Source organism: Neomonachus schauinslandi, chromosome 3 (genome assembly GCF_002201575.2).
Source record: "Neomonachus schauinslandi chromosome 3, ASM220157v2, whole genome shotgun sequence".
Taxonomy (NCBI): domain Eukaryota; kingdom Metazoa; phylum Chordata; class Mammalia; order Carnivora; family Phocidae; genus Neomonachus; species Neomonachus schauinslandi.
This window is the reverse complement of record NC_058405.1, coordinates 184,519,178-184,535,583: the sequence shown is the minus strand read 5'-3', so window position 1 is coordinate 184,535,583 and position 16,406 is coordinate 184,519,178. Positions and strand designations below refer to the sequence as shown.

The window sequence follows — 16,406 nt, the reverse complement described above, 5'->3', positions numbered from 1 at the left end:
GATTGATCAAAATGTAAAACAGGTGAGGGGCTCCCAGGTGGCACAGCTGGTTAAGCTGCCGACTCTTGGTTTTGGCTCATGTTGTGATCTCAGGATCATGAGATCAAGCCCTGCATTGGGCTCCCCACTCTGCACAGAGTCTGCTTCAGATTCTCTCTCTCTCTGCCCCTCCCACTTGTGCTTTCTCTCTCAAATAAATAAACAAAATTTTTAAAAAGATGTAAAACAGATGTAAAACTGGCTGCCTTAAATGAGTTCAACCCTGTAAGCTAAATGAATCACCTCCCTGAAAGAGAACTTGTGGTTGTAACTATGGGACCACTGCTGACAAATTTGAGAAAAAAAATAGAAAATGGCAAAGGTACAAAAAGACTGTAAGTGGCTAAATATTCTATGTTCAAAAAGAGAAAGAGGACTCAAGAAACTAAGTGTGGAGTCAACTGCAGATCTTTTTAAAAAATGTAGAATAGCTTAATGCACATAGGTTTTGTCATACCTTAAAAAAAGAATCCATGAATATCTGACACTTCTATGGATTCCTAAACACAATAATCACCACATACCCTATTTTGGAGGTATTAGACGAGTAGATCTGTGTAAATACTGTCTTCAGATTTAGTGAAGGCTCTCTAGTGTCTTTGTGAACAAGTTGAACAAATGAGTGTTAGAGGACAACATAATGAAGGAGGTTAGCATGTGGCTGAACCACCTTATTCAACAAAACTGACTGGTATAAGGAGAAACCTGATTACTATGTCATATGGGTCTGTACTTTGCTGTTTTATTCAACATTTTTATCCACAGAGGAGTAAAATATTTTACAGCCTATCTGGATAACTTCTCGATAAATGGAATAACTTCCTATCTAAGATGTTATGAGAAGTTCCTATAACCAGTTCACAATGGATGTTCAATATTTGTTGAATTATATTGTGACCTTTACAACAAAGGTTCACTCCCAGGCACCTGGGAGAAAATCTACCCCAGAGATTAAAAGGACATGAGTGAGACTCATCTAACTGATTCATCTGACACGTACCTTGGGAACTTATTTTTTTGTATAATTCCATCATAAATGAGCTACAATAATCATGTCCAAACAGAGCTAAAAGAAGTACTTTTAATTTGCCTTTGCTGGGTTTTAATATAAAGTATCTTAGCCAAAAGAAACAGTGGTACTTGAGATTGGAGATAAGCAGACAGTAAGAAGAACTCCAAGAAGTACTACTGCATCTGCTACCACTGTTAGAGTAATCACTACTATCACATGCTTAAATAACACTTAGTAGTGCCAGACGCTGTTCTAAGGGCTTTAGATCTTATCTTAATTCAGTTACTCATCCAAAAACACACTTTTTTTTTTTACCCCAAGATTTATTTATTTGAGAGAGAGAGAGAGATAGAAATAGCACAAGCAGGGGAAAGGGCAGAAGGAGAGGGAGAAGGAGACTCCCTGCTGAGCAGGGAGCCCTACTCAGGACTCAATCCCAGGATCATGACCTGAGCTGAAGTCAAGAGTCTGCCATTTAACTAACTGAGCCACCCAGGCACCCCAAAAACACACTTCTTAAAATAGGTACTATTGTTACACCCATTTTACAGTTGAGAAATTGGAGGCTCAAAAAGGCTAACAAGCCCAAAGTCACTCCGCTTGAAGGGGCAGAGCCAGGATTCAATCCCGGCAGACTGGTTTCAGAGTATGTCCTCTTAATCACAACTATCCTATGCCAAGCGCATCTCCAAATCTCAAGTCCAAAATAATTTTCTTAAATCTGCAGATTTTTCACCTTTCTGCATTGAAACAAAGCCTATTCTCTTTTATTCTCATTAGAGAGCTTCAGGAACTCTACAACCCTATATAAGAAACAGCATCCCATTTGAATTACCAATGTGTATGGAAAGAGGAGTACTATAAACATGTTACTTGGATTTAAAAATTTAAGCAAATAGACAGAATGTTATGAAAAAAATAAATAATAAAGTTGTTTTACTACTTTTCAAATAGGTTCTTGGTCTCTCAAGACACACTTGCTTCTTTTTCAGATCAACAGTACTAATCTTACTGTTAAATGGTCTTCACTCTGAACCTAGACATATCCCTCAGATAGTTTCTGTTTAGTTACTATTAAAAAAAAAAGGGGGACTATAAAGAGAACCAGAAATTAGAAATTATTACCTGAAGGGCGCCTGGGTGGCTCAGTTGGTTAAGCGACTGCCTTCGGCTCAGGTCATGATCCTGGAGTCCTGGGATCGAGTCCCGCATCGGGCTCCCTGCTCGGCAGGGAGCCTGCTTCTCCCTCTGACCCTCCCCCATCTCGTGCTCTCTCTCTCTGTCTCATTCTCTCTCTCAAATAAATAAATAAAATTTTTAGAAAAATAAAAATAAAATAATGCTTAAAAAAAAAAAGAAATTATTACCTGAAGAGAATGAACCCAAGTGATTCTACTGCTGCCCTCCGGACATCATCATTGACATCGCTTACCTAGGAAAAATTTTAAAGGATGATTACATTATACCATGAATTCTATTACTAGAATTAACTGATACGAGACGCTCACATCATTCAAATATAAATCAGACCTCATTAATATATTACTCTTTAATTAGAATGTCATCCCTCAATTTAGGAAAAACTCATCTGAAATACTCTATTTCAGGGCTTAGAAGCCTTTTAAGCTTGGTGAAGTTTAAGAATCAGGGCTACTTCTAAAGATTATTTCAGGTGCACTATAGCTTTTGTGGGCTACACTGAAAATCTAACCATTCCTTCAATGTTGTTTTCAACATATGTTCTAAATTCAAGCAAAATACAAACATTTACAATTTACAACGTACCACATGCTGCACTGATAAAAGATAAATTAGTAATAAATACTATGGGGTGTGAGTATCTCTGGGAAGAAGATAATAATGGTTCTAAATCTTTCCTGCATGGGAAGATGATCTGAGGTTTACCTTCTCCTGGAAACAAAATGGTAGAAACCTACTAAGTTAAGACATATGTGCAATGTCCATTGTGTTACCAGGCAACATTATTGTTCATAAACTCTACCTGCATTGGGAAGACTAGGAATGGGAAAAGCCTGTTGGAAAACATGGGCACTGGCTTTCCTGTGCAAGGTATCTCTTGTAATAGAGCATGCTCCCTAGGGGTACCTGGAAGCTAAGTTCACAGGCTGTAAAAAGAAGTGGTTTTTATTGTTCACTAGATTTCTCTATCCTAGGGTAGCCGCACATACTCGCATGGTCTTGTCCCTTACAAATGAGGGTGCCCCTTGGAGTTGGTTTTCAGAAGTTGCCCCTGAATGATTTTAAGGACCTCTATTTGTACTGACATACTGTTATCCTGTTCTATTCCTGGTGCTTAGGTTATAGCTGATTGTGTCCAGTTAGTGAGAATCTGAACCTGAGGTCACTTGTGGTAGTCATGCAGTGTGGGTGCTGCAGCAGCCTAGACATTTAATGTCCATCTGCAAATTTTTCTTTCCACCTCTACCCAAGAAAGAGTACTTACAGCAACGTGTAGCAGGCGTCGAATAGCTTTGTTGTTACCCGAGCCACAATAAGCCATGGCTACAGTGTACATTCCAGATCGTCGAAGAATTGGGTCCTAAGAAGAATAATCTACATCAATCGACAAGTTATCATTTCAAACAGTGACTTCTACAGTCTAACTGGCACAGCTACATCCACCAGGAGAGTTGGTTTTAGGTAAGAAATGAGAAACTTAAGGAGAACGATTTTGTGGTTGGTAATTTTCTAAACGAATGTGGAAATACAGACTCTAATAAAGGAGGAATTAACTCCTTTTAATTCCCAATGCTCTATGCAATGTGCCTGCATTGCTGTACACTGACTAGGAAGTATCAACTCAAGTCCTAACTACTCTGATACTCAGCTTCCATCTATTAAACAAACAACAAAGAAGCTCGCTTCTGATTCTACATTGTAACTTGCTTACTTAATTCTTGAGCACTGAGTGGAACAGATATGGCGTCTGAGAGCTGAGCAAAATAATGAGCAGTTTTATCACTTAACTATTAACAGTGGTTCTTTTTATCAGACTACACAGGACAGCATTAGCTACCACTGACTACCCACCACACAAAATACCACGGTCAAAATAAAATAAAACAAAACAAAAGGCAATGAAAAAAATTCACCCAGATAAATAAGCATAGAGACAGGCACTGGTTTTTGATGAAAAAACAATGAGATAAACTTTTTATCTTATTAAATCATTATGAAGTGATTCCAAAAATATTATTTCCAAAAGAAATCAACTTGTAGGGGGTGCCTGGGTGGCTCGGTCGGTTAGGCGGCTGCCTTGGGCTCAGGTCGTGTTCCCTGGGTCCTGGGATCGAGCCCCACATCCAGCTCCCTGCTCAGTGGAGAGCCTGCTTCTCCCTCTCTCTCTGCCTGCCTCTCTGCCTGCTTGTGCTTTCTCTCTCTGTGTCAAATAAATAAAATCTTTAAAAATAAAAAAATTAAAAAAAGAAATCAACTTGTAAATTTCTTTTTTTTTTTTAAAGATTTTTTTTTTAATTATTTATTTGAGAGAGAGCGAGTATGGGAGGGGGGAGGGTCAGAGTAAGCAGACTCCCCGCTGAGCAGGGAGCTCAATGTGGGACTAGATCCTGGGACTCCAGGATCATGACCTAAGCCGAAGGCAGTTGCTTAACCAACTGAGCCACCCAGGCGCCCTCAACTTGTAAATTTCTAAAGAACTTTTCTGGATCTGCTTATCTGAAAATTACTGATCTGAAGTCTTAATTTAAAATTCTCAAATTAGTCCTGTTTACCTGTTCTAATCAGTGCTCTCCTTTCCTACATTCCACTAAGCTTTATAGATCTTGCAAGGAGTTTCATCAAGTGTAGCTAGGTGTTCTGATGGGAACAGAGATAATTTCTAATGAAAGTGTTTCTCTAAATGCTGGCGATAAACAGGGTGTGATGAAGTGCAGGGAGAAAAGGATAAATAATGTATCATCTCACCTTATCACGGCACAGAGATTCAATGAGAGCATCAGCCTCCTCCATCCTCCCATACATTACTAATGCTATGCCAACTGCAAGACCACGCAGAATCTTCTCATGTTGAGTTTCCTGTGCATAGCCGACCATGTCCTCAATAGCCTGCGCATTTTTAGAGCCCAACATAACCAAACCTAGGGCCAGGCCAGCTGCTTCACCTAGTGAGTAAAAAGTAAAACATTAAAAAATAATAATTATGTATGAAAATCAATAAAACATATCTTATCGGAAGTGGCACTTATTATCATCAACTATCAAAACAACAATTAGCTTCTGGTGGCATTTTTTCAAACCATCTAATAAAAAGCACAACCATATATTTATAGCTATTTTCCTTTTAAATCTTGACAGAATGCATCATTGAATCCTACAATGATTTCAAAGGAGACATAATGACATCATTCTACACTATCACCAAGCAGTACAGATAGCTCTGAGATTCAAATAGGTCACTTTAATAAATTTCTATTTGCAAAAGTCAGTCATATAGACAGATATACAGGATATATCATTTTTAAAACCTATATATAACAAAACCTATTTCTAGGAATTTGACAAATAGGGCGAAATCCACTCCCCTCTATAAGTAATCTATTAGATTTTTAAGGGGCTACAAAATATAAATAGAAAATAAATATTAGTTACATTAATTAATTAATTAATTAATATTAGTTACTTTAATCCTAAAGTTTGTTGTCTCTGGAAAGAATCTCTCACCTGTCACAGCATCATCCTGATAAAGGTTTGTTTTTAGCAAATCATACACATCCTGGCGCGCAGTCCCCATGGCAGCCAAACCAAGGCCCAGACTGCCACCATGTCGAACAATCTAGGGAAAAAGCATGGGATCTGCTGATTTGGAACACTGTACTTAAAAGTCCACGTTTTTATTCTGATTTAAAAATACACTGTGATATTAAATATGCAGAGCAATTGACCTAGTGAGAATGATCAAAGTATTTGAGAACCAGACAGCCAGTGGTAACCTCAGCAATTTCAGTTTCAAAAGAATGGTGCTTGCTGATGCAAAATAATAGCAAGTTGAGAAGTGAATGAAAGACAAGAAAATGGAGGGAGAGGGTACAGCTCTCTTTCAATAAGTTTACATGAGAAGCGGAGAAATATAGTAACTAAGAGGAAGAAGCAAGGGTCAAAGAAAGATTTTTTTTTAGGATAGGTGAGACGTGAATATGCTTATGGGATGAGGGGAAGGAGCCTGAAGAGAGGAGAAAAGGGTATCTAATAGAACATGGTTGTAAAGAAGTGGGGAAAAAATGGGGTCAAGGGCCAAAGTTGGTCTTTATTTCAAGAAGGACACTTTAGTAGTCATGTTGTCATTTTTGAGTGCAGTCTCCTTTTATAGATGACAGCATCCCAATCTTGCTTGGAAAATACTCCTCTCCCATTGGCTAGTCTTGGTGAGATTGCCATTTAATAAGCACCCACCTTCCCCTACCCAAAGTGGACTGTGACCCAAAACAGACCACTTGGATGCTCTTTCTCTGAAATTATAATCTTTTTACAGTGAAATGACCCCAAACCATTTCAAGTTCATTCATCCTGACAGTAGGGCCTAGAGAGACAATTCCATTAGTTCCTGTTATCTAGATCCCTAGAACTGCCCTGGCTCTCAACTTTTGCAAGAATTGGTTTATCCGCTTTTCCTTTAACTATATAAGCTACTTCCAATAAACTCTCTAAGTCGATCAGTGGAAGTTTCTATTGCTGGCAACCAAAGACCTTTGTTTGATAAGAAAATTTTTACCCGAGACCAGAGGAAATGAGGCAAAGATATAAATAAATGTACATAATATTTGTGGATGAGGAGCTCATTAGCTAAGACACATGATCCCACTGGCCGCAATCTTTTCACTGAAATAGAAGGACAAAGTTGTCTGGCTTACTTAGCTACTCTAATAGCCTTCTAAAAAAGAGTCTAACATAAAAGCTAAAGTCTAAAATCCTATTTCAAGGTTCCATAAAGTAAGAGCAATCTGCTTAATAAGTTTTTCCAAAAGAATTACATTTAAAAATTATAAAATAGCAAATAACCAAGAATTCTGGTTCCTTAGAGTTATGCATTTCTTTGGGACTTAGTTTCCTATAAAATAACAAAATTAGACTAAATGATCACTAAGGTCACTTATAGTTATAACATTTCAAGACTCTTAAGTGTGGAAATACAATACATATTTTACAAATATATGGTACTTTATTTTGCTTGTCACATACAAGGTTTAAAGGACTGAGAAGCAATTTTAGTTTATAAAGAAGGAAAGAAAATTATCTTAAAAAATAATTCTTTAAGAATAGTTCTATTTTTGGAATTTCAAAATCCTACAAAATTTCTATTCATTAAAATAATTTGGCAAATATAGTGTTTTCCTGGACTCTTAAGTAACAGAAATTAGTTTTTCATTCAAATACTTACATCATTGCTGGCATTCTTAAGCTGGTTAAGCAGATAGTCAATTATATCTCCACCATGATTGGCATGAATGAGACCTAAGGCATAGAGACCTCCACCTTCCTGATAGGCTGATCCAGGAGAGGTGTCCTTGGGAAGATATGTTGCCATTAACTGTAAAGCTTCCTTCTCATGACCCTGTAAATTTGAACCACAACAGAGGTGTAAGAGAAAGTGAGAGAAAAAATATATATTTCCTATGATTACTGTCTTCTCTCCAGAAAATTCACTTTCTAAAAGAGGAGGAAGTGGATCTAGACACTTTGATGTGTCTAGACAACTCCCCTAGAGTTGTCTCTCTCCCCTAGACAACTTTGTAACTCAAATGAGAGGAGAATTTTAAAAGATCCAATCACATCCTTGTTAGAAACAAATGCTTCAATTTTTCCCATTTTATAACATTTCTCCAAATTCATCTTAGACTATGCAAATAACTTATTTCAATTCATCCTTTGAGAAATGTCTTAGTCTTCATAGGAAAAGGATTTCCACCTTTTATTAAAACCAAAGACATAGGTATTTTAGTTTCTTATTTACTTTATTCTTTCCTATAAGAGGACTGATCCGATTTAACAAAATGTACTTGTGAAAGAATTACAGTAAACTCTTTATCTTTTTAACTCCAAAAAAACTGCTTCTGTTCATACTGATCAGTATATATTACCTTATGAATTACACCCAGACTGGCTGTAGCTGTAAATTTTGCCCAGTTAGTGGCCCTGGCCAACCATTCCAAGTTATCTCTGTAAGAAAAGAAAATTCAGCAATACTACTGAAATGAATTCCATAAAGCTTTTTATAACACTAAAGTCAAAGCATTAAAATTTTACCTTCAACTATTACAAATCATTTTACTTTATGGAGCTCAAGTTACTGCTGATTCTAGTTTACCTCCTAAGTTCTTAGTCTTCTGAAGACTTTAAAAAAATGCATGATATGTAATTTCATTATGAATAAAAGCAGAATTATATTAATATATTTCATGCAAAAGCATATATTCAAGCCAACTAATAAAGGGAATTAATTTTACCTTAAAACAAGCAGACATGTGCAATAAAAAATGTATAGCGGCACTGGGTGGCTCAGTCAGTTGAGTGTCTGACTCTTGATTTCGGCTCAGGTCATGACCTCAGGGTTGTGGGATTGAGCCCCGAGTTGGGCTCTGTGCTCAGCAGGGAGTCTGTTTGGGATTCCCTCTCTCTCCCCCCCCCTTGTGCACGCATGCACGTGCGCTCTCTCTAAAATAATAAGTAAATGCATCTTTGGAAAAAAGGTGTATAAAATAACAAAAACAGAATTTAAAATTCAGGACAAGCAGGCAAAGGAAGCTCTCAACATCCATGTAACAATGTCAACAGAGTCCCTATTAAAGATGATTTTAAACCAAAGTGGAAACCTTGTTCAAGTATATTTACCTAAGAAACTGGTCACTGGTAGTCCCACAGTGCATAAAAGAGTTTGCTATAACGGTTGCTGTATGACATACAGAATTCCGTACTGCATCCTACAAAAACAAATAATTTTTATCATGACAAAGTATTTACACATATGCAAGGTTGTATATAGACATACAATCAGAGGCCCTGTTTTGCAAAGAAAATATTAATAAACTGAACTGATGATATTTAAACCATGAATCTTGGGTATTTCTTTATAAAGATTAAATAGGTAGTTTATAAAAACAATCAAATCAGAGTCTTATCTGTGGTCTTGAGATCAGTAGATTTTAGGCAGAAGTTCAGGTAGTAGATTTTCGATTTTTGAATAGTTTAATTTGCCATTTCTCTTCAGTGTTTTGTCTACGGTCTCTAAGGTATTAGGGTTACCTGAAGAGCAGAGTCCCGCCTCTTCTCGCTCTGCACCTCTGGCAGTCACCAAAGTGATTTTAATTTTAATGAAACTATATTATAAAGATTAGCTTCAAATAATTGTTATAAATATGCATTGTGTAATTCTGTGTCCATTTGCCATTTGTAATTATTAGAAGTTTGACAAGTACGATTACATGTTTCAGTCAATCAATGATGTAGTAATGAAATAATACATAGCTATAAAAGAATAAATGACTGTCAAAGGGTACTGGGTAGTTAAGGCAGGAAAATGAAGATTTTTTATACTATGAATCTTTTCATATTAAAACATTTTTTGAACCAGATAAATATATTACTTGGTCAGAGATTAAAATTAATACTAGTAATTGTTAGGATCAATATCTCAGCAAAGGTTATACAGTATCAATGTAAGAACCTCTGCACTCAAGGAATTTGCAGTTCAATGGGAAAAAAGACATATAAACTATATTAATGTTCTGATCATGCCATTTGTCCAAGCACTACATATATATATATATAAAAATAAAGAGGTAACTAAAAAAGTGAAAATAAAACAAAACACCACTAAACTTCCCAATGAAGGTGAACACAAAAACAGGAGCTCAATCAATACTAATTCCCTTCCTTCTCAACAAGTTCCTCCTTTGTTATTTTTTTTAAAAGTTATTTTCTTGGGGCGCCTGGGTGGCTCAGTCGGTTAAGCGACTGCCTTTGGCTCAGGTCATGATCCTGGAGTCCCGGGATCGAGTCCTGCATCGGGCTCCCTGCTCAGCGGGGAGTCTGCTTCTCCCTCTGACCCTCCTCCCTCTCGTGCTCTCTGTCTCTCATTCTCTCTCACAAATAAATAAATAAAATCTTTAAAAAAATAAAAAATAAAATAAAAAAAAAATAAAAGTTATTTTCTTGATCAAAATAAAATGCAACAAAGTATTCAATAAGAAATAAGTATTTGTATTAATATTCAACAAAGAAATAAATACAAAAAGAAAGCCTCCCTTATAGATGACTTTCCTACCTTTGTGTTTTTTAGAATCATGAGATCTGTGTTATTGTTTCGTATTAAAAACTGTAGATGTAACTCAATAGCCATTTCACCACTTAAAATTTTAATCATTTTCAAAGTCTGGTCCTTGGGCTCTGGACTCTGCCAAAATAAATAAACAAACAAGAATGAAAATTCATATATTACTGAAATCCACTAAGCCAACTGTATTTTAACAGCCCTAGTCCAGTGAAATTCAGTCCATACACAAAGCAAAACTTGTATTTTAATAGTAGGATCTAGAAAACTCATGTATCATTTATTTGAGAGAAAGAATGATTTATTTCTTTAATAGCTACCACTGAGATATGATACCAGTTTAATGGAAGAATGCAATTCATTCTGAATAAGCTTCTAATGTAAAATATTTTAATATTAAAAAAAAACCCAAAATATAAAATAACTGATTACTGATGATATGCAAGGAAAACTCTTTCATACAGAACCAACTCATAGTTAAGGTGAGAAACTCCCTACTCGGAACTAGAAAATCAAAAGCACATTTAATCAACACATATATATGATCTCATGAACTAACAAGCCATCCAAGTAAAGAACAGTTCAAGTTTATAGACCTGAGTATCAAAAATCAGAAGTCTTGCAGGAGGAAACACTTATATCCAACAGACTACTGTTCTAATACTTACCCCAGTCTTCCATTCACCATGAATATTAAAAACAACAAACTAAAGTGCCCCCCCCATGATAAGTTGTCGTTTTATTTGTTAGAGGCCATACTTTTTTCTCACCCTGTGACAAGTAATTCAGTTATTCTAGATAGAGTTCAATCTTTTGTAAGCATCTAAAGATTTGATTTCTTCTAAGTTAAATGCTTTCTAGGGTCAATCCTTAAAATTTTACTTTTTTACAGAAGATCTATTTTTATAAAATGACTCTGGTATTAAACCTCTATAAAGGCAAATATATAACACTATAAATTAACTTACAATATACTGTGGGAATATGTGTTAAATGATAACCTCAACTTCAAAAAACACACTTACCACTTCCGGCGTCTTTCCTACAAGTACACTACCTGTCTTTTCTTCTGTTTCCATTGACTCACTGAAATGAAGAGAATCAACAGTTACTAATCTGATAAATCTTTTCTGAATAGTACGTATGGGTGACTTGTTATCAAAATGAAGGTCTGAATCATGTTCAAATTAAATATTTTGCAAGGAAAAAATATTTAATTACTTAAGTATCTCCCTTAAGAAACACACAAGATTCTATTAAGATGGAGGCAGCCCACTGATTTAATTTCTTCTAAATAAATTCATAAAACCACACAAAGCAACTAACCAGGTTAGCATGGACAACAAATACAACAAAATCAGTTGAGAAAGCAGCCCCCAAACTCCCAAAGCACAGTCAGGTAGAGATACACCGTCACCAGCTACACCAGTTTGAAGTGAAGCAGTTGGGGCCCCAACAGCTCTTAAAACCAACACTCCCTTCTAGTCAAAGCACTTTACTGAGGAGAAGATGCTGGCACAGAATCCAAATTAATATGGCAGAAACAAAGGAAAGAGAAAGCCCAAATAAAAGTGAGAAAGTAAACCAAGTTAGGAGGTCTCAGATCATAAGTCACCATTTTGTTTCAAACTCTATAACACAAGAGGAAGATCTAGAGAGCAGTGAAATTAGAAAAACTATCCTAAATAAGCTTCCTTGCAAAAATTTAGGAAAACTAATTTCAGTAAACATAAGCACAGACAAGGATCAAAAGTAAAATTCCATACGATAATAGAAGAGAAAAATTATGGAGCGCCTGAGCGGCTTAGTCAGTTAAGCGTCCGACTCGATTTTCGGCTCAGGTCATGATCTCAGGGTTGTGAGATCGAGCCCCATGTCAGGCTCTGTGCTGAGTGTGGAGCCTGCTTAGGATTCTCTCTTTCCCTCTCCCTCTGCCCCTCCCCACCCCCACCACCCTGCTCATGTTCTCTCTCTCTCTCAAAAAAAGATTATTTCAAAAGAGGTAAAAAACATTAAGAAAATGACATAAGATAGAAAAGAATAAAACATATCAGAATTAGGAAACTCAGAAATGAAATAATCAAACTAAGGAAAAATTAGAAATGAAGAAAAATAATAATTTCAGAAGATTAACTCAGAGGGGCAAATAAACACAACACAAACAAAGGACAAGGAAAGAAAGAAAAATTTTAAATCAAGAAATAAACCAAATGTTATCCCCCAAGATCAGGAATGAAGGGTGTTCACCCTTAGGTCTACTGAATAACACTGGAAATCCTAGCCAATGCAGAAAAACAAAGGGGGGAAAAGGCATGAAAGTTATAAAGGAAGAAGTAAAATTGTTTCTATTCAGATGATGTGATTCCTATGTAGAAAATTCTATAGAAGGATCTATAAAAAACTTACTAGACCTAATAAGTGATTTAAGCAAGGTTGTGGGATTCAACATTAATATAAAAAAAATCAATCGTATTTCTACATATTGGCAACAATTAGAAATTGAAATTTAACATACCACTTACAATACATCAAAAAATATACCTAGGAATGAATTTAAGAAAAAAATGTACAAAATCTCTGAACTAAAATCTCTAAAATACTGCTGAGAAAAATTAAAGAAAATCTAAATAAATGAAGAACAATACTATGCTTATGGATTATAAAACCAATATTGTTAAGGGTTTCAATTTGTTCCAAATTGAAGAGATTCAACACAATCCCAATCAGAATCCTCCCAGATTTACAGAAATGCAAGAGACCCAAAACAATCTTGGCAGTGAGAGGGAGAGGAGGAGAGGAGGGAGGTCAAAACTTTAGGTCTTCCACTGACTTAATTTCAAGACTATAAACTTTAGTAATAAAGATACTGTGGTTCTGGTATAAGGGAAGACAAATAGCTAAATAGAAAAGAACAGAGAAATCTATCAACATATCACATGTCAAAGGCCCCAAGGCAATTCAATAGGGAAAGGACAGTCTTTTAAACAAATGGTAATGGAACTACTAAACATCCATGTATTTAAACAAACTCTACTCCTACTTCACACCACATACAAAGGGTTAAGCTGAACTATACCACATACCTAAACATAAAACCTAAAACTATATAGCTTCTAGAAAAAAGTGTGGCAGAATATCTTTATAACCATGAGGTTGGCAAAGAATTTCTGATTGGGATACATAATGGAAAACTGGATTATCAAAAATAAAAACTTTCATTCATCAAAAAATACCACCAATAAAATGAAAAGATAAGCCAAAGACTGGGAGAAAATATTAACAATATATCTGACAAATTCCTTTATTAAAATTATAACAAAACATGGGCGCCTGGGTGGCTCAGTCGGTTAACATCTGCCTTAAAACATTTCCAGTTTTTTGTACTTTTATTAAAACTAAATATACATTTATTTTAGGCTAATACAGTATTATGTTTTATTTTCCTGTTTTTTCTTACATATTTAAACCACTTATTAAAAATATTTAAATGTGTCTTTGTTATGGGGCGCCTGGGTGGCTCAGTTAAGTGTCCAACTCTTCACTTCAGTTCAGGTCATGACCTCAGGGTCCTTGGATTGAGCCCTACATCGGGCTCCCTGCTCAGCAGGGAGTCTGCTTCTTCCTCTGGCTTGTGCTCTCTCTCTCTCTTGCTCACTCTCTCTCTCAATAAATCTTTAAAAAAAATTGTAACAAAACATCAGTTTTACCACTAGAATGAGTAATATTAAAGAAACTGATAGGGCGCCTGGGTGGCTCAGTTGGTTAAGCAACTGCCTTCGGCTTAGGTCATGATCCTGGAGTCCCTGGATCGAGTCCTGCATCGGGCTCCCTGCTCGGCGGGGAGCCTGCTTCTGCCTCTGTCCCTCCCCCCTCTCATGTGCTCTCTCTCTCTCATTCTCTCTGTCTCAAATAAATAAATAAATAAAAATCTTTAAAAAAAAAAAAAAAGAAACTGATAACATCTAATGTTGGCAAACAAACAAATGGAATGCTAACACATTTCTGCTGGGAGGGTAAACCATTGGAAAATAGTCTGGCAGATTCCTACCAAATTAAACATATATACCCTGTGACCTAGCTATTCTAATCCTATGTATTTACCCAAGAGAAATGAAAACATCTGTCCCCAAAAAGACTTGTACAGGAATGTTCCTAATAGTCCTGTTCTGAAACAACCCAAATGTCCATCAATGTAAGAATGAATAAACAAACTAGTATATTCATACAATGAAATGCTGCTCAATAATGAAAAAGAGTAAGTTATTGATTCACCCAAAAAAAACAGATACACATCACAAACATGTTGAGCGAAAGAAGCAGAAACAAAAGAATACACACTATATGATACATTTTTATGAAGTTCAAGAACTGGCAAAACTAATCTATGTTGATAGAAATCAAACCAGTGGTTGCCTCAGGGGCAAGGGGTTGACCTCAAAGGGCAGAGAGGAAGTTTCTGGGATGATAATAGAGGTGATGGTTATATGGGTGTTTATTTGGTCAGAACTCATTGAACTGTATCATCAGGATGTGTGCATTTTATAGTATTTACATTATTATTCCATTAAAAGAAAGAACTGAAGAGCTGAAAAGGACTAAAAGAAAGTGAGAAATACAGAAGAACAGAAGACAAGCAAAGAAAATCTAACTTACATATAACAATAGGCCCCCAAAAAGAAAAGGGAAGAAAACAAAAACTAAAAACTAAAATTCAAGAAAACCTTACTGAGGCACGACTATTTCTGGTGTTTTTGAGGACAAGTTAGAAGGCCAGTGAAATCTGAAAGTAGTAAGTAAGGAAGAAAGCAGCAAGAGATGAGTTGAGGGGTATGGAGAGGACAGATCATGTATAACCTTGCAGGCCATGCTTGAGACTTAGAATTTTATATGAAATGTGTTTGTAAAGTATTGGAGGCTGAGAGGGTAGTGACATTTAGGTTTCAGAAAAATAACTCTCACTGCTGTGTAAACAACTTTAAAAGGAAAAAGGTGGCATAACAGACACCTTTTTTTTTTGAGAGAGAGAGAGAGAGAATCTTAAGCAGGCTCCATGCCCAGCGTGGAACCCAACATGGGGCTCAATCTCACGACTCTGAGATCATGACCTGAACTGAAGTGAAGAGTTGGGACACTTGAGTCACCCAGGCGCCCCATAACAAAGACACATTTAAATATTTTTAATAAGTGGTCTAAATATGTAAGAAAAACCAGGAAAATAAAAACTAATACTGTATTAGCCTAAAATAAATGTATATTTAGTTTTAATAAAAGTACAAAAAGCTGGAAATGTTTTTTACTTTCCAAATATCTAAAATCCAGCCCACCTAACCCATCTAAGATTTTTTTTTAAAAGTAGGCTCCACGCTGGGTGTGGAGCCCAATGCGGGGCTTGAACTCATGACCCTGAGATCAAGACCTAAGCTGAGATCAGGAATCAGATGCTTAACCAACTAGACACCAAGGCACCCCACCCATCTGAAATTTTTAATTTACTTGGTTAGACAGCACATATGCAATTGGCCCTCCCTATCAATCACTTCCATTTCTTTCTAGAAAGGTCCCTTTCTTTGGTTTTCTTTAATGTGCCCAGCAAAGTGCAAAACAGCAGAGCAAAAGCCTTAGTAAGACTTTACAACTAAGAAAGCTAATTCTGAAATTAATTCTTAGACTATGTGATCTATGAGAATATTCCACCTATTTGCAAAATGAAATAAAGATTGTTCAATTAGTTCTGATGCAGAAAAAGATACTTATACCTGTCTTTCTCTGATCCTGGAACAGTACCCGTATTGGTGGATCCAGGCACAGAAGCAATAGGGGTGCCAACAGTTCGAAGATTCTGGATTACAGATGACAAAAACTGCTGGCTAGCACTTTCATACAAATCAAAACAAATCTGATAAGCCATCAGGAGGTTGTCTTCCTTTACCAGTTTTTCTAAGATATCACTCACAGCCTGAGGATCATCTAAGAAAATTAAGCACTGAAATGCAGATAAAGAACAATTACATAATAATTGAAAACTGTGTCTACAAAATACTTAGCGACAAA

The 16,406-nt window shown here is 36.1% G+C and overlaps 1 protein-coding gene across 1 annotated transcript in view; it reads right to left on the bottom strand.

Annotated features, from left to right (window-relative positions):
- The window catches only part of PSMD1 (proteasome 26S subunit, non-ATPase 1), a 91,730-nt gene that overhangs the window by 61,829 nt on the left and 13,495 nt on the right, over positions 1 to 16,406 (bottom strand). Inside the window, exons 7-16 of the mRNA XM_021690379.2 lie at positions 16,112 to 16,338; positions 11,381 to 11,441; positions 10,350 to 10,478; positions 8,918 to 9,006; positions 8,167 to 8,245; positions 7,467 to 7,640; positions 5,753 to 5,864; positions 4,997 to 5,193; positions 3,516 to 3,611; positions 2,419 to 2,483 (exon numbers count right to left, since the gene is read on the bottom strand). Coding sequence (XP_021546054.2) covers positions 2,419 to 2,483; positions 3,516 to 3,611; positions 4,997 to 5,193; positions 5,753 to 5,864; positions 7,467 to 7,640; positions 8,167 to 8,245; positions 8,918 to 9,006; positions 10,350 to 10,478; positions 11,381 to 11,441; positions 16,112 to 16,338 — 1,229 coding nt within the window. The remainder of the gene's footprint in view (positions 1 to 2,418; positions 2,484 to 3,515; positions 3,612 to 4,996; positions 5,194 to 5,752; positions 5,865 to 7,466; positions 7,641 to 8,166; positions 8,246 to 8,917; positions 9,007 to 10,349; positions 10,479 to 11,380; positions 11,442 to 16,111; positions 16,339 to 16,406) is intronic.